An 18,534-nucleotide genomic window follows, 5' to 3' on the forward strand; every position below is an offset into this window, starting at 1 on the left:
TTCAAATGTTCATAGATGACCAGCAGGGTCAAATAATAATAATCACAGTGGTTGTCGAGGGTGCAACAGGTCAGAACCTCAGGAGTAAATGTCAGTTGGCTTTTCATAGCCGATCATTCAGAGTATCTCTACCGCTCCTGCTGTCTCTGGAGAGTTGAAAACAGCAGGTCTGGGACAGGTAGCACGTCCGGTGAACAGGTCAGGGTTCCATAGCCGCAGGCAGAACAGTTGAAACTGGAGCAGCAGCACAGCCAGGTGGACTGGGGACAGCAAGGAGTCATCAGGCAAGGTAGTCCTGAGGCATGGTCCTAGGGCTCAGGTCCTCCGAGAAAGAGAGAGAGAAAGAGAAAGAAAGAGAGAGAAAGAGAGAAAGAGAGAAAGAAAGAATTAGACAGAGCATACTTAAATTCACACAGGACACTGAATAAGACAGGAGAAATACTCCAGATATAACAGACTGACCCTAGCTCCCCGACACATAAACTACTGCAGCATAAATACTGGAGGCTGAGACAGGAGAGGTCGAGAGACACTGTGGCCCCATCCAACGATACCCCCGGACAAGGCCAAACAGGCAGGATATGACCCTACCCACTTTGCCAAAGCACAGCCCCCACACCACTAGAGGGATATCTTCAACCACCAACTTACCATCCTGAGACAGGGCCGAGTATAGCCCACAAAGATCTAAGCCACGGCACAACCCAAGGGGGGGCACCAACACAGACAGGAAGATCACGTCAGTGACTCAACCCACTCAAGTGACGCACCCCTCCTCGAGACGGCATGGAAGAGCACCAGTAAGCAAATTGATATAAAACATCCCCACTAAATGTTTTTAAATGCTCACGAATTTCTACAAAATGAGCACAAATTTATAATAAACATGGCTACAAATTATGAAACGAGCTCACGAAATGTAAAACGTCCACGTACTGTAAAATACATCCACTATACTTTTAGTTTTGGATGTTATGATGATATTCCCTGGAGGTCGGGGCCCATAGGGCAGGTGCCCTGCGGGCCCATTCGGTAATCTGGCCCTGATCATGAAATTAAACTACAGGTATTGTTGTTACACATCCTCACACTGTCTTGGAGGATAAAACTGAGACTGTAGCCAGCTTCCATTTTACCTAGTTTTATTGTCCAAAGAATGTTCTCATAGTCCAGAAGCATTGGATGAAAATCCACAATGTTGGTGCCATACAGGAGCACTGACCAATCTGCCTCCAAAAGAGGACTGCTGGTTTTGAGGATGGTGTGGAGGTCAGTGGTTGATGATCTGAGCACCCCCTGAGATGGTGAGTATGGTTTCAGTAGACCACTATTGAGCTGGTAGATCAGATAGGAGCTTCGAGGAAAGGTCATTTAGTGCTTTGAATGTGGTTCATATTGCCTTATAGTGAATTCAGGACTTGGACAGGGAGTCGATGCAGCTTAAAGATGCATTTACATGGGGGTTTGGATGATAGTGTCAAATTTCTTAGAATGAGTGAAAATATTGGAGTTTGGGGACTGGAGGGGATAATAGTCAAGTTGGGAAATGTGCAAATATTTAGATACAAACATATAGTCAAGTTGGGGATTATTCAGATATTCCTGTTGAAAAAGAGAAAAGACAGAAAGATATAATCTTACAGTATATTAAATTCATCCCATTGGGCCAAAACTGGTTGAATAAATGTTGTTTCCACCTCATTTCAACAACAACAAAAAATCTATGTGATGGCGGTGAATCAATGTGGAAAACACAATTAGATTTTTTTCACCCAACTTTTAACCAACATTTTTGGTTAATTTCACATTGGTTGATTTCCCAAATTTAAATCAAAACTAGACATTGAACTGATGTCTGTGCCCAGTGGGATTGGAGTTCTGTAATCATATCAGCTCATTTTTCATACTTCTTCTAATCATCCAGAGAGAATGTACCTTTCTTTGAGGTTAACCTTTGAGATGACCTCCCTCAAGGATTCTCGCTCTTTCCTCGGAGCGAATTTGTCCCACATTTTAGCAAAGTCGCCATTGGTGGCCACGTTTCTCAAGATATTGCGACCATGATGCCTGTGGACAAAGATATTAATATCATCTTAAACGTGCAACATATCAAATAATTTCTCCTGTCTGTGATTAAAAACAGTAATCAAACGATGGCAACCTGAGAAAAAATATCCCATCAAAATAAGACATACATTAGGTCGAATTTGCAAGAGGGTCGAGAGCCGTGCGTCCTGCGAAACACAACCCAGCCAAGCCGTACTACTTCTTGACACAAAGCCCGCTTAACCTGGAAGCCAGCTGCATCAATGTGTCGGAGAAAACACCATACACCTGGGGACCGTGTCAGCGTGCATTGGTCACCACAGGAGGTCGCTAGTTGGAGATGGGAGAAGAACATCCTTTGGCTTCGGCTAAGCTTTTGGCTTTTTAACTTTCAAACCCACATGAGTGCCTGGACTTGGATTTTCCTATGCCATGTAGCACTTATTTGTGTTTATAATTTTTCCTATTTGTTTTCAATTACTATTCCCCTCCAAGAAAACCTGTGGTTGTTTTGGAATACCTAAAATCCGCAATTCAATCCATGACACCCTTTAGCATAGATGATGTAGACAGCCGACAATGTGGCTTTTAAAGGCAATTTCAATTTGTATTCGTGGTAAACGCTGCAGATGTCGACTCAAGAGTAGATTACTTTTACAAGCTGCATTGTCGGCGATCTAGTGCTATAGCGAGCCATGGATTGAATCACGGCCTAAATTAAGGCCGGCCATTATGTTTAAGCAAGCGACTTTACAGGAGGAACATCCCACCTGACTTCCTGTGCAGGGTCCACAGACAGTTTACTGACGGCAATCAAGAAACGGTCAGTGAGGTCTTTCTTCCCCGACAGGAGACGAGACATCCCCATGACCTCAGCCAGTCTCTCCAGGTGCTGAGCAGTGCAGCTCCTCACCGCAGCGTTACGGTGGCTGAGGAAGGAAAAACAGAGCACATCAGTTACATGTCATAGAGATACATGAGTTAGGAGACGAATGATAATGGATTGTATTGATGAAGTCTCATCGATGGATCAAAATGTTCAGTAAGACTTTATATTAAAGTCCCTTAATATACCATTTATAAACTGTTTGTGAAGAGTTCAATTACCATTTATTAATCATTATTCCTACATTTGTAAATGCCAATGAGAAATCTATAAATAGTTATTTACACATTTATAAACGCTATTTTAAATGATTTGTTCATGATTTATCAGATAATTAATAAGGTATTTGATCATAGTGCCTTGTATATGATTTCATAATGTTAAATACCTTTCCACTCTCAGTCCAATTCTTGCTAGTCAATGTCAACTCATTGCCTATAAATATACATATTTATAAATGCATTTATGTTCCAGCCCAGGCGCAATTTCGATTTTGGTCACTAGACGGCAGCAGTGCAAAGTCTTAGACTGATCCAATGAACCATTGTATATCTGTTCAAAATGTTGTATCAAGACCGCCCAAATGTGCCTAATTGGTTTATCAATACATTGTGCACTCTTCTCAAACAAATAGATTGATATTCTTTCACTGTAATACCTACTGTAAATTGGACAGTGCAGTTAAATGAACAAGAATTTAAGCTTTCTGCCCATATCTGTCCTGGGAAATGTTTTTGTTACTTACAACCTCATGCTAATCACATTTGCCTACATTAGCTCAACCGTCCCGCGGGGGGGACACTGATCCCGTAGAGGTTTAATATCATAATGTTTCTTAAGACCTGCCTAAATGAAAACATGTGAATATTTGTGATGGTGTATATTAAATTGATTGACTTTGTAGTGTGGTAGTATTTGATATATAACTATTTATACATTAAAATGTTTATATTTTACGCTATAAAGATACTTAAAATATGCAAGCAAGCATTAGGCAATGAGTTCACATTGACTTGCAAGAATTGGACTGAGAGTGGAAAGGTATTTAACATTATGAAATCATATACAAGGCATTAACAAACATTACAATGCAATACCTTATGCATGATCAGAGAGGGAGAGAGAGAGAAGTCATAGCCTGAAAGGCCATGCCCCAAGAGTCGCTGGGGTGGAGAGAGAGAGAGAGTGTATCTCACTAGCGCAGGTCAGGAACAAAGAAAAAGAGAGACAATGAATCTAAGACTCTTAAAAGCCTCTGAGTTGTTAAAATAAAACAATGTGAGTTGTTAACCAATATGCTACTATAAAAGTGAACTTCCAATCAGATATCAGACCTACAGATGTAAACACAACTGAAACTCTGCTACCCAGAGTGGTAACGAGGGGGTTGGCGAGATAATTGAAATTATAAACCGGGTGGTTCGACCCCTGAATGCTGATTCGCTGAAAGCTGTGGCGTATAACCTACCATTTAGTTTTTAAATATTGAAACCAAACCATATTTAAGTAAACAACAGGAAAAGGTGACTGTAAGAAGCACTCATAATTTCAAATAGGCTACATGTTGTATTAAACAGCCTATAAACACTCTAAATAGGTCAGGAGTCAGACATGTAGCCTAATACGAAATGTATTTGTAGTAGAGTTAAAATGGTTATTCCATCAAACTTCAAATTATTAGAATAGTACACAACGCAGAACAGAACAACCAGGTTGAGGGCCAAAGCCCGCGAACAGGAATATTCCAAGTTCAGACACAAGGGGGGAGTCAGATCGCTTTGATCGCCAGGAACTTTACTTTTGGTGTCCATTTTTAATTGTTGCACTACTGGTGCTGCCTGTTGATGTTAGGTGGGCAGTTACAGTAGCTGAATGATGTTAACATCTTCGGGTTTTGTTTCATTAAATATATTTGATTTCATCTGGGTGCATGCGTTACCTACTAACACCCTGGTACTACCCGTAGCTGCCGTTCTCCTCAGTCCGAGAAAACACTGAGAAAGGTGTGTCTTGCAGATTACTCCTTTGTAGAAGTCCATAACGTGAAATAAATAAAACATCCCAAGGTTAATGCTGTAGATATTGTTGTTATAAGGGAATGTGAGACTATAGAAACATGTAACTTTCAGAGTGTTATTGTTGTTATTAATATAGTTTACAGAGTGCTAAAAGTGCTGCTGTTGCTAGCTAGCATGCCTTTCTGTGACGCAGACGGTTAGCTGAGCTGGTGCGGGCGTTGCATTATGGGAGATGTAGTTTGGTCCTCTAAGGTCTGAATGGGACAGAGGCGATTTCACGTTGTAACTTGTTTGTGCTGTAAAGTTTTTTGTAAATTAGTTGTTTTATTTTGGTACTGTCAACACTATGGCGCACGCGCGCAGCCAGTTTGGTATCCGTGTAAGCTCAGCATTTAAACAACATTTTGATCAGACCTACCACGGTGGTAGGTCTGATCAGTGACAATGACGAGTCAGCCTACAGGGAGGTCAAGCACCTGGCTGCATGGTGCGCTGACAACAACCTGGCCCTCAATGCAAAGAAAACCAAGGAGCTCATAGTGGATTAACAGGAAGTCTAAAAGCCGCAGCCACGCCCCAGTTCTCATTGATGGCACTGAAGTGGAGCGTGTGCCCAGCTTCAAATTCCTGGGTGTCTACATCTCCGATGACCTCTCCTGGACCCGCAACACCTCAACCCTGGTCAAGAAGGCGCAGCAGCGCCTGTACTTTTTGAGGAGGCTGAAGAAGGCCTGCCTGTCTCCCAAAATCCTGGTGAACTTTTACCGCTGCACGGTCGAGAGCAATCTGACTAACTGCGCCACAGTGTGGTTTGGCGGGTGCTCCGTGGCTGACCGGAAGGCCCTGCAACGGGTGGTGAAAACCACCCACCACTTCAATTGGTGCCCAGCTCCCTGCCATCGGAGACCTCCAGCGCATCAGGGACCCTTCACATCCATGCCACAAACAAAAGGTACTGCCTCTCAGGGACCTTGTTGCACTACTCTCTTTGTCCATTTCACAGTACTACTGGACTCTGACATTGCTTTGCAAAATCTGATTAAGGACATAATTCAGTTGTACATGTACATGTCTACCTCGGTAACCTCATTGCTGCTCTCCCTGCATTTCAGTTGCATGCCTCCTTGCACTTTCAATTTGCCTTCATTGCACATTTAGACTTGCCATTTGCCTTCATTGCACATTTATACATCCCACTTAATAACGTACTTAGTTATTTTACTTTTTACTACATTTTTTGCACTCTTTTATTTGCACTTCTGGTCAGATACTAACTGCATTTCGTTGTACTTGTACTTGTTCAATGACAATAAAGTTGAATCTAATCTAATGTGTGGTATACTTAAGCGGGCAGTGACCATTTTGCACCAGAAAGTTCACTACATATCAATTATCTATTGCATTGTCACATCAGGTCCGTTTGGAGTGAATCCTAACTTCCATTCGAGTCAAACTTTCAATGTGAGACAAAGTGAACATTTGTGGAAGTCCGGATCTACCCCTTAGTGAGTGTTAATTGACCCCTCTCCCTCTTTACCTCAGCCCACCGACCAGCAGGGCATTCATGACACGGGTAGGGGTGCAGCTCTGCACCATGTGACCCAGGGCAAAGTTGGCGGCCTGCCGGATGAAGTTGTTGGCCTCGCTGGCTTTGTGCAGCAGCACGCGTGCCGTCCCCTCCACCTCACTGTCCATGGCCCTCTGGAGGTGAACGTACATGTCACCCAGTGTGGCCATGGCAGCACAGGACACTGCAGAGCGCAGGTTCTTCACCTGAATCATAATAACACGCACAGGACCAACTATTAATGTTGAGCAGTACAACCCACGAACATCAGAAACATGACACAATAATTTGGCTTGTTCTCCAAATGTAGCAGATTTCTGCAGATGAATGAATATGGCAGTGAATGAATACAGCTACCTCATTTATAATGGCAAGGCAGATATCATGGAGTTTAGGCATCAGTATGTCCATGTGGTTCTGAGCCATCACACGGAGAGAGGTCAAGCCCTCGATCTTCTTCTCCCTGCAAGCCAGTGAAAGAAACGTAAGCAATTTCCACAACATTTTCCAAAAACATTATAATGATGTTCATCAATTAGGACTCTGGTCTCTTAATTTCAGAAGTTTCTACGCTCTGTAGCTCAAATCTACATTTCCAAGGACACTACACTGTGCTTCCTTTAGCCTAGCTCCATTGGTCTTGTCTACAGTGAATGCTCACCAGTCATCAGAGGTAGAGTGGAGCAGCTTAAAGGTCTTAGTCAGGTCCTGCTCTGGGTTGGACAGGGGCTGCAATCTGGCCTGGTCCTGACCTTTCTTTATTTGGCCCTTTGGCTCACTGGCTGCCTTCTTGTCTATGGGTTGACAGCAGACATCTATCTTTCTGTGAACTGTATGTATGTATGTATTTACTCATCTGTTTGTAGCTTTTAACACTAGAACATCTTAGTTCATTATGATACCATTTTAAATTTAGCACACATTTTTGGTGCTCAACCTGCTCAGAAGCAGGGTATAATTCGCCTTGAGCAAAGGTTCTCACTGTGCAACAGGCAAAGCAAGTGTGGAAAAATGTCTTAGCCCTGGGCTAAATCCATTTGTGTCCCTTCCCTTCCTACTATGAGTCTACCTAGCTTCATCTCGCTGTCTAATTTAAATTAGTGTGAGTACATGAGAGGGACTGACCTGAGCCGGTATCAGCCTTTTGAAGGCTAAGGAACCTTGTAGGCCGAGGCAGTTTGCTCCTGGGCTTGGTAGGAGGGGGAGCAGGCCTGGGTGGGCTGTCACGCGACTTTACCGGGGTCCCAACATCCAAGTAGTCACGGAGCTCCGCAGGGGTGTTCATATCCACTGAGCTCAGGCTTCCCAGAGAGCTGGTGGCTATTTCCCCCATGGACATGGCCGAGCCCAAACTTCTCCTGCCCATGGCCTTCACCTCATGTACCACCTTTGGCGTAGACCAGAAAAGATTGCTCCCATCATAGAAATGCATATAGAACTAGTATATACATAAACTAATACACAGAGATCCTGTATTCTAGGATCTATTCTATCATGCCGTCAAAGAGAGTATCCTTTCTAACCTGTACCCCCCCACACTGTAACCCTCAACTAACCTGTACCCCCGCACACTGACTCGGTACCGATGCCCCCTGTATATAGCCTCGTTATTGTTATGTCATTGTGTTACTTTTATTATTATTATTGTTTACATTAGTTTATTTGTTAAATATTTTCCTAACTCTTCTTGAACTGCACTGTTGGTTTCACAGTAAGGTCTACACTTGTGTTTTCACAAATTTTCACATTTACAATAAATTCAAAGTCCATCCTACCTTCCAGGCCTCCTCCTTCAGGTGAGCCTCGATGTCCCTCACCTCCTCCATCAGGTCAATGGGTCCGTTGTTGTCAGCACAGCCCTGGTCCAACTGGACTTTCAGGGCTTTGACTCCCCGCCTGCCCTCCTTCTTCTTGCCCCTCTTGGAGGGAGCTCCAGTGGGAGGGACGGGAACAGGCCGCACGCTACTGCTGCTGAATGACTTATTCACCTGGATGGACTCCAGAGAGTGAGATCCGGGTCGAACTTGAGCTCCGTCCACCCCCACCACGTTCTTCAGTGGGGCCAGAGCTATGTGTTCAAGCCTTCGTGGCAAAGGCCTCGGTGGAGCTTTCGGCCGCGGAATGCACTGAATAGAGGGGACGAAGTGGTGCGCGAAGGTGCTGCCAACCCCGATGAGAGCAGTCCGGACATAATTCTCATGGATAGCACTTATCTTTCTTTGCTTTGCTTCCATGGCCTCTCTCTCAGCTCTCTGCATCTGCAGAAGTCTGGCATCACTGATGAAGTCCCGATGGCCCTCTGGGATTGGGTAGCTCTCCTGATAGCCCTGGATCACAATGGTATAGTATGAAATGAATAGCAGAAGTGAAGTAGTCAAAATAGTTTCTACAGTGTGTCATATAAAGCTTTCAAGCTAAAGATGTTATGGATGTAGGCCTACTGTCTGTCTATGAAACCACAAAATAAACAGTGATATTTTTGAAAAACGTTTGAAATACTGATGAGCCTTACAAAACTTGAAAACTTGTCCTGGTCATCCTGTTGGTTTAAAGCCATGTTTTGCTTCCTCAAGTTTTCGATGACGCTCTTCATCTGAGAGTTCTCCTTCTGGAGTTTGTCAAACTCACTTGACTTTCTTCCTCGATAAGCCATTGATGATAAATATTAACACTCTCAAAATAAGAACTTAACCTATCTCTGTGAGAGAACTATCATGAAATGAGTGGAAATGAAATTTTGCTTGTCAGATGGAACCAGCAATGATATCATGGCAAGGATTCCGTTACATTGTGATGTCATAATGGGGTCTGTTGACAGCACTGAGCACATTGTGAACATCCATGAAAGCTTTTTGATTCCCATATAAAATCATAAATGTGTGATGAATTTGTAAATAATATATATATATATATATATAAACTCAGCAAAAAAGAAACGTCCCTTTTTTAGGACACTGTCTTCCACAGATAATTCGTAAAAATCCAAGTAACTTCACAGATCTTCATTGTAAAGGGTTTAAACACTGTTTCCCATGCTTGTTCAATGAACCATAAACAATTATTGAACATGCACCTGTGGAACAGTCATTAAGACACTAACAGCTTACAGACGGTAGGCAATTAAGGTCAGTTATGAAAACTTAGGACACCAAACAGGCCTTTCTACTGACTCTGAAAAACACCAAAAGAGAGATGCCCAGGGTCCCTGCTCATCTGCGTGAACGTGCCTTAGGCATGCTGCAAGGAGGCATGAGGACTGCAGATGTGGCCATGGCAATAAATTGCAATGTCCGTACTGTGAGACGCCTAAGACAGCGCAAAAGGGAGACAGGACGGACAGCTGATCATACTCGCAGTGGCAGACCACGTGTAACAACACCTGCACAGGATCGGTACATGCAAACATCACACATGCGGGACAGGTACAGGATGGCAACAACAACAACTGCCCGAGTTACACCAGGAACGCACAATCCCTCTATCAGTGCTCAGACTGTCCGCAATAGGCTGTGAGAGGCTGGACTGAGGGCTTGTAGGCCTGTTGTAAGGCAGGTTCTCACCAGACATCACCGGCAACAGCGTCGCCTATGGGCACAAACCCACAGTCGCTGGACCAGACAGGACTGCCAAAAAGTGCTCTTCATTGACGAGTCGTGATTTTGTCTCACCAGGGGTGATGGTCAGATTCACGTTTATCGTCGAAGGAATGAGCGTTACACCGAGGCCTGTACTCTGGAGCGGGATCAATTTGGAGGTGGACGGTCCGTCGTGGTCTGGGGCGGTGTGTCACAGCATCATATGACTGAGCTTGTTGTCATTGCAGGCAGTCTCAACGCTGTGTATTACAGGGAAGACATCCTCCTCCCTCATGTGGTACACTTCCTGCAGGCTCATCCTGACATGACCCTCCAGCGTGACAATGCCACCAGCCATACTGCTCGTTCTGTGCATTATTTCCTACAAGACAGGAATATCAGTGTTCTGCCATGGTTAGCAAAGAGCCCGGATCTCAATCCCGTTGAGCACATCTGGGACCTGTTGGATCGGAGGGTGAGAGCTAGGGCCATTCTCCCCAGAAATGTCCGGGAACTTGCAGGTGCCTTGGTGGAAGAGTGGGGTAACATCTCACAGCAAGAACTGGCAAATTTGGTGCAGTCCATGAGGAGGAGATGCACTGCAGTACTTAATGCAGCTGGTGGCCACACCAGATACTGACTGTTACTTTTGATTTTGACCCCCCCTTTGTTCAGGGACACATTATTCCATTTCCATTATTCCATTTCTGTTGAACTGGTTCAGTTTATGTCTCAGTTGTTGAATCTTGTTATGTTCATACAAATATTACACATGTTAAGTTTGCTGAAAATAAACGCAGTTGACAATGAGAGGACGTTTCTTTTTTTGCTGAGTTCATATATATATATATATATACCATATACAGTTGAAGTCGGAAGTTTACATACACCTTAGCCAAATACATTTAAACTCCGTTTTTCACAATTCCTGAAATTGAATCCTAGTAAAAATCCCCTGTCTTAGGTTAGTTAGGATCAATGTCAGAATAATAGTAGAGAGATTGATTTATTTCAGCTTGTATTTCTTTCATCACATTCCCAGTGGGTCAGAAGTGTACATACACTCAATTAGTATTTGGTAGCATTGCCTTTAAATTGTTTAACTTGGGTCAAACGTTTCTAGTAGCCTTCCACAAGTTTCCCACAATTAGTTTGGTGAATTTTGGCCCATTCCTCCTGACAGAGCTGGTGTAACTGAGTCAGGTTTGTAGGCCTCGTTGCTCGCTCACGCCTTTTCAGTTCTGCCCTATAGGATTGAGGTCAGGGCTTTGTGATGGCCATTCCAACACCTTGACTTTGTTGCCCTTAAACCATTTTGTGTGTGTGTTTTGGAGTGTCAGTGTAGTATGTGTAAGTGTATGGTTAGAGTCCAGTGAGTGTATATCGAGCCTATGGAAGAGAGTCAGTGCAGAAAATAAGAACAAATATGAATAAAATAAGGGGGTCAATGCAAATAGTCCGGCTAACCATTTGATTAACTGTTCAGCAGTGCTATGGCTTAGGGGTAGAAGCTGTTAAGGAGCCTTTTGGCACTCCGGGACCGCTTGCTGTGCAGTAGCAGAGAGAACAGTCTATGACTTGGGTGGCTGGAGCCTTCGACAATTTTTAGGGCCTTCCTCTGACACTGCCTGGTATAGAGCTTGAAGAATATTGAAACGAAAAATGGGCAAATGTTGCACAATCCAGGTGTGGAAAGCTCTTAGAGACTTTACCCAGAAAGACTCACAGCTGTAATCGCTGCCAAAGGTGTTTGTACAAAGTATTGACTCAAGGGTGTGAATAGTTATGTAAATTAGATATTTCTGTATTAAATGTTCAATACATTTGCAAACATGTCTTAATATATGTTTTCACTTTTTCATTATGGTGTACTGTGTGTAGCTGGGTGAGAGAAAAAACATATATTTAATCAATTTTGAATTCAGACTAACACAACGAAATGTGGAATAAGTCAAGGTGTATGAATCATTTCTGAAGGCACTGTAGACAAGGATGGGGGCTTGGGGTTTTGATGGGAAAGGTCTAGACTTTACAGGGAAGGACCATGGTTAGCAGAGTTGGCCTTCATTCCATTTCAACTCAATTAACTCTGAAAATGAAGTCAAATGCAGTTAATGAGTTCACTCAGTTCAGGAAACAACAATATCATTGAATTGGATTTTCTACGTTTTCAAATGTCCAATTGCTACATTTGCTGAGCTGAGCCAGACTGGAATGGAATCAGAGTTTTGCAGGTAGATCACCCGTGATACAAGTCAGTATTCGACATCCATCCATGGCTGAGGATGTCTGGATATGACGTGGAAACCGGCCACCAGGGGCAACAGTGAGCGCTGTTACCTTTAAGTAAGTTTTGGTTTTTCTAGGACATTGTGGATGTGGATAAGCATCTGCCTCTGACTCCAAAGGTTTCATGGTTGAATCCAGCAATAAAGTCATTTTTGATAGTTTTGTTATAAGCCTATCCCAAACCTTACCCCTTACCTTAACCATTTGGAGTTAATGCCTAAACTTAACCCTAACCTTAAAATCCGGAGTTAATCCGTAAATTTAACCTTAAAACCTCTTACATCTAGATGTTCCGCTAGCAGAACGCCTCGCCAATATCCAATGATAGAGCGTGGCGCGAAATACAAACTCCTCGAAAACTTCCATTTTTCAAACATTTGACTTTTTTTACACCATTTTAAAGACAAGACTCTCCTTTATCTAACCACATTGCCCGATTTCAAAAAGGCTTTACAACGAAAGCAAAACATTAGATTATGTCAGGAGAGGACCCAGCCAGAAATAATCACACACCCATTTTTCAAGCTAGCATATGTCACAAAAACCAAAACCACAGCTAAATGCAGCACTAACCTTTGATGATCTTCATCAGACATTATGGACATTATGTTATACAATACATGTATGCATGTTTTGTTCAATCAAGTTCATATTTATCTCAAAAAACAGATTTTTACATTAGCATGTGACGTTCAGAACTAGCATACCCACCGAAAACTTCCGGTGAATTTACAAAATTACTCATGATAAACGTTCACAAAAAACAAATTATTTTTAGTATTATAGATACAGAAGTCCTTTACGCAATCGCGGTGTCCGATTTTAAAATAGCTTTTCGGTGAAAGCACATTTTGCAATATTCTGAGTAGATAGCATGGCCATCATGGCTAGCTATTTTGACACCCACCAAACTGAGATTTACTATAAGAAAAATTGGATTACCTTTGCTGTTCTTCGTCAGAATACACTCCCAGGACTTCTACTTCAACACCCAATGTTGTTTTGGTTCCAAATAATCCATAGTTATATCCAAATAGCTGCGTTCTGTTCTTGCGTTCAAGACACTATCCGAAGGGTGACGCGCCGGCGGGTATCGTGACAAAAAAATTCAAAATATTCCATTACCGTACTTCGAAGCATGTCAAACGCTGTTTAAAATCAATTTTATGCGATTTTTCTCATAAAATAGCGATAATATTCCGACCGGGAGACATTGTATCCGTTCAAAGACTGAAAGAAGTAAAATGGAGTCGTCACATGCACGCGCGCACCCGTGTCATTGTTCTCAGATCGACCACTTTCCAAATCCCCTACTGTTTTTCGCCCAGGGACTGCAGAGTCATCATTCCCCGTTCTGGCGCCTTCTGAGAGCCTATGGGAGCCTTAGAAAATGTCACGTTACAGCAGAGATCCTCTATTTTCCATAAAGAGGCTATAGAAGGCCAAGAAATGGTCAGAGGGGGCACTTCCTGTATGATATCTTCTCAGGTTTTGGCCTGCCATATGAGTTCTGTTATACTCACAGACACCATTCAAACAGTTTAACCTCTCTGGCGCATGTGGGACGAACTCGTCCCACCTACGTAACAGCCACTGAAATCCAGTGGCGCGATTTTTGAATCGTTAGAAATACTATTACTTCAATTTCTCAAACATATGACTATTTTACAGCTATTTAAAGACAAGAATCTCGTTAATCTAACCCCACTGTCCGATTTCAAAAAGGCTTTACAACGAAAGCAAAACATTAGATTATGTCAGCAGAGTGCCCAGCCAGAAAAAATCAGACACCCATTTTTCAAGCTAGCATATCATGTCACATAAACCCAAACCACAGCTAAATGCAGCACTAACCTTTTATGATCTTCATCAGATGACACACCTAGGACATTGTGTTATACAATACATGCATGTCTGTTCAATCAAGTTCATATTTATATCAAAAACCAGCTTTTTACATTAGCATGTGACGTTCAGAAAAAGCATAACCCCCGCAAACTTCCGGGGAATTTACTAACAGTTTGCTAAATTACTCACGATAAACGTTCACAAAAAGCATAACAATTATTTTAAGAATTATAGATACATTACTCCTCTATGCACTCGATATGTCCGATTTTAAAATAGCTTTTCGGATGAAGCACATTTTGCAATAATCTAAGTACATAGCCCGGCATCACAGGGCTAGCTATTTAGATACCCACCCAGGTCAGCCTCCACCAAAATCACATTTCCTATAAGAAAAATGTTCTTACCTTGCTTGTTCTTCGTCAGAATACACTGCCAGGACTTCTACTTCAATAACAAATGTTGGTTTGGTCCCAAATAATCCATCGTTATATCTAAACAGCGACGTTTTGTTCGTGAGTTCTAGACACTATCAGAATGCTTCTTCACGGTGTCGCGCATGGCGCATTGGCGTGACAAAAATGTCTAAATATTCCATTACCGTACTTCGAAGCATGTCAACCGCTGTTTAAAACCAATTTTTATGCCATTTATCTCGTAGATAAGTGATAATATTCCGACCGGGAATATGCATTGAGCCTAAACAGCCGAATAAAATTTCTCCTCAGGAGCGAATCGTGCACGCGCCTCATTCAAAGGTCCTCTGAGCAGCCACTTACAAAAGGTGATAATGTGTTTCAGCCTGAGGCTCCTCGTAAACCTTCAGGTTTTTCGCGGGTTCTGAGAGCCTATTGGAGCCCTGGGAATTGTCACGTTACAGCTAAGATCCTTACTTTTCAATAAAAAGATGCAAGACGCACGACTCCTTGTCAGACAGGGTACTTCCTGCTTGAAACCTTGTCAGGTTTTTGCCTGCCATAGGAGTTCTGTTATACTCACAGACACCATTCAAACAGTTTTAGAAAATTCAGAGTGTTTTCTATCCAAACCTGAACAATAATATGCATATTCTAGCTTCTGAGTTGGTGTAGGACGCAGTTAAAAATGGGAACATATTTTTTCCAAAATTCTCAATACTGCCCCTTATCCCCAAAAGGTTAAGAAACTTTAGGGTGTTTTCAATCCAAATAAAATAATTGTATGCATATTCTAGTTTCTGGGCAGGAGTAATAACCAGATTAAATCGGGTACGTTTTTTATCCGGCCGTGAAAATACTGCCCCCTATCCTAAACAGGTTAAATGAATTGTATTTACACATTGAATCCGACTGCAGATAACTCTAGCATAGTGGTAGATACAGTATCTCAGAAGGACTGTTCCGACTAGGGGTTAGGCAAACTTAGTCCTTATCTCATGTTTCAGGCAAATGTGGATTTAGGCTGGGATTCAATCCCCTTAAACACGCTTGACATTTAAACGTCATTTCCGATTGAGCATTCATCTGCAGAATATATTGCTAACTCGATCTCTGCGTACATCGAGGAAAATTCATTTAAACGCTGCGCTGCATCGTCAGCTTTCCAGTGTGCTGCGCTATAAATTGAATCCCTGCCTGAACAGCTAGTGATTTAGCGTTAGGTCTGTATGCTTAATTCAACATTTGTGTTACTCTTGGACCAACCGTGACTCTAAAAAGCAAATATTGAAGAAACACTAAAGTCCAGAAAGTTAGCCTACTCCCGATTGATACAAGGCTGCTCTGTGAAGTCTAAAGAATTTGGTAATAGCACACACACACACACAGTATGACTATGTTTGCCCAACCTGGTCTCAGAGCATTTCGTATTATTCTGTATGGAAATCCAAACCTCCATTTAGTATATGTTTCGTATAGTTAATAAGACAAATGGTTACTTATGGCAAAATTGAAAGTACAGTGGTTGGTCAGGGTAGATAGGTGGGCATATAATGTGAACGTCTAGCAACCCAAAGGTTGCGAGTTCAAATCTCATCATGGACAACTTTAGCATTTTAGCTACTTACTACTTTTATGCTACTTTGCAAATACTTAGCACGTTAGCTAATCCTTCCCCTAAACATAAACTTAACCCTTTTAGCTAACCCTTCCCCTTTAAACCTAACTCTCAACCCTAACCTTAACCCAAACCCCTAGCCTAGCTAATGCCAACCAGGTAGCTAACGCTATCCACCTAGGTAGAATTTGTAGCATATTTTACGTTTCACAAATTCTTAACAAATAATATGTGTACCAAATATGTAACATATTGTACGTTTCGCAAATTTGGGACATAATACGAATTGTAGCATATCATATAAAATGGGTGATGGACAACCAGAAATGAATACATACTATACGAAAGGTAACATATCATACTAACTGGGGTGTCTCGGATTTACATACAGAACACATACTGACTTGCCTAGTTAAACAAAGGTTCATTAAAAAATATATATATAATAATACAAAATGCTCTGAGACCAGGTTGGTCTGCCCCCAGAACAAAATCTAGTAGATTGCCAGCATGCATGCAAAATTTGGTTCTGGTTTCTGAGACTACTGAGCTATACATGTGTTGCGCGTTTCATCACAATATTGTTTTGAACGTTCGTTTTAGGACTGCCAGGACAGCCAGCTGAACATTTACTCAATACATCCTCAATAGGCACTGATGAAGATTTGGTCTAAAGTGCATTACTGTGGCTTAAAAACACGATGCAATATCTAAAGAAGGCAACTTATTAGTAGCAAAACCTTGCGTCTTCATTTTGAGGTCTCCAGATTGACTTTAGTTGCAGTGTAACGTTAGCTTGCTAGCTAAGAGATTGAGTGGAGACCACCACATTTTTTTCTTACAAACTTTGCTAGCTAATGACAACATTGCCATCTGTCTAAAGTAAATTCGATGACATGATGATAATGGCAGTCGTTTCCTACTAAATATTTGCCTACTTTAGCAATGTCATCGTATTTCGAAGCCACTATAGTGTATTTTAGGCGAAACGGTTATAGCTCCCATTCAAAGTCATTTACTTTTGGACATCAATGTGGCTGTAGAACGTTGATAACAATGGCAACGACTCGACCACGTGATGGAGTGGCAACCCATGAAAATGTAAGCTCCAATTCAGATACCTACTGACTTTGTCTCTACAAATGTGATCAAGTTGCTTGTCTCACGCAACATACATTACAGATTACATTTACGGAACGTCTCTCTCTCAGGCACAGACCTATCAGGAAATGTTATCTTCTATGGGAAGGGTTTTGTACGATTAGACCGAAGAGACACATCGAGTCTTCAACTGTCTGCCTGCCTGACTTACTTAACCGACCTTACTCTATGGACCTCTCCCTTCTTTGGACCACTCTCTTCTTGCTCAACACCGACATCTGAAGCTATCACGAGATATCAGGCGCTTCCAGTATTAGGCACTTCCAGGTTCTGAGAAAAGCACCAAAGTGTATCTTAACAACTCCACAAGGCTGCAGGGCCAGATGGATTACCAGGGGCAGGCCTTTTTTTTTTATATATAAGTGGCGGGAGGTCTGGGGGTCCTCCCTACGGTTTTTGGGGGAATCTAAAGCTCATTTCTACACAATCTAACCCTGTCGGGGTCATTTTGTGGTAACTTTTATTGTAAATAAGAATATAATATTAGTACCCCTGGTTGGGAACCACTGGGCTATGCTGTATGTAACCCTCTCACCAGGCTCGAATATGACTCTCACAATATTAACTTATGTAGAATATCTCCACAGCATGGGATGTTAGGTGAGAAGGACATCTCCAATAAGAATTCCTATTGTAAACTGTCTAGGGTGACGACAGGGTATTAACTTCAGATGAAATGATTATATGTTTCTGATATTGTATCAGGATAGGCTAGCCCGGGGGTCGGCAACCCGTGGCTCTAGAGCCACATGCGGCTCTTTAGCGCCGCCCTAGTGGCTCCCTGGAGCTTTTTCAAAAATATGAAAATGGAAAAAGATGGTGTGAATATATTTTTTGTTTTAATATAATTTATTATCCAATGCTGTAAAAATGTGTATAATAAATATTTAATTTCAACATTTCTGTCAACGAAGATTTACGTCATAGCCTGCGACACACGTTTCTTTCAGCTCGGCGTAGTGCCAGACAGGTGGCTGTTGCAAACAAACCGGCGGGTGTGTCATGGGCCATGGCTCCCAAAGGGAAAAAGAGAAAGATAGCTGAGGAGAACAGAGGATTCCACAGTTCTTGGACCGAATCATTTGCTTTCATTGCCAATGCAGAAGGATT

The 18,534-nt window shown here is 42.3% G+C and overlaps 1 protein-coding gene across 2 annotated transcripts; it reads right to left on the minus strand.

Moving 5' to 3' along the window:
* Window positions 1-284: 284 nt before the first annotated feature.
* On the minus strand, window positions 285-9,337 carry LOC115178459 (uncharacterized). Of its 2 annotated transcripts, none has more exons than XM_029739646.1 (9): window positions 9,030-9,337; window positions 8,293-8,844; window positions 7,643-7,904; window positions 7,179-7,347; window positions 6,875-6,980; window positions 6,488-6,723; window positions 2,817-2,975; window positions 1,936-2,067; window positions 285-322 (listed from the first exon to the last, which is right to left on the minus strand). In XM_029739646.1, exons 1-9 carry the CDS (start codon window positions 9,168-9,170, stop codon window positions 316-318), a joined length of 1,764 nt encoding a protein of 587 aa, XP_029595506.1. In that variant the 5' UTR covers window positions 9,171-9,337; the 3' UTR covers window positions 285-315. The 2 variants fall into 2 exon arrangements, with proteins under 2 accessions (XP_029595506.1, XP_029595505.1); XM_029739645.1 differs by lacking the exon at window positions 285-322 and adding an exon at window positions 1,126-1,602.
* Window positions 9,338-18,534: the final 9,197 nt, after the last annotated feature.

The sequence above is a fragment of the Salmo trutta genome, chromosome 38 (assembly GCF_901001165.1).
Source record: "Salmo trutta chromosome 38, fSalTru1.1, whole genome shotgun sequence".
Classification (NCBI taxonomy): Eukaryota; Metazoa; Chordata; class Actinopteri; order Salmoniformes; family Salmonidae; genus Salmo; species Salmo trutta.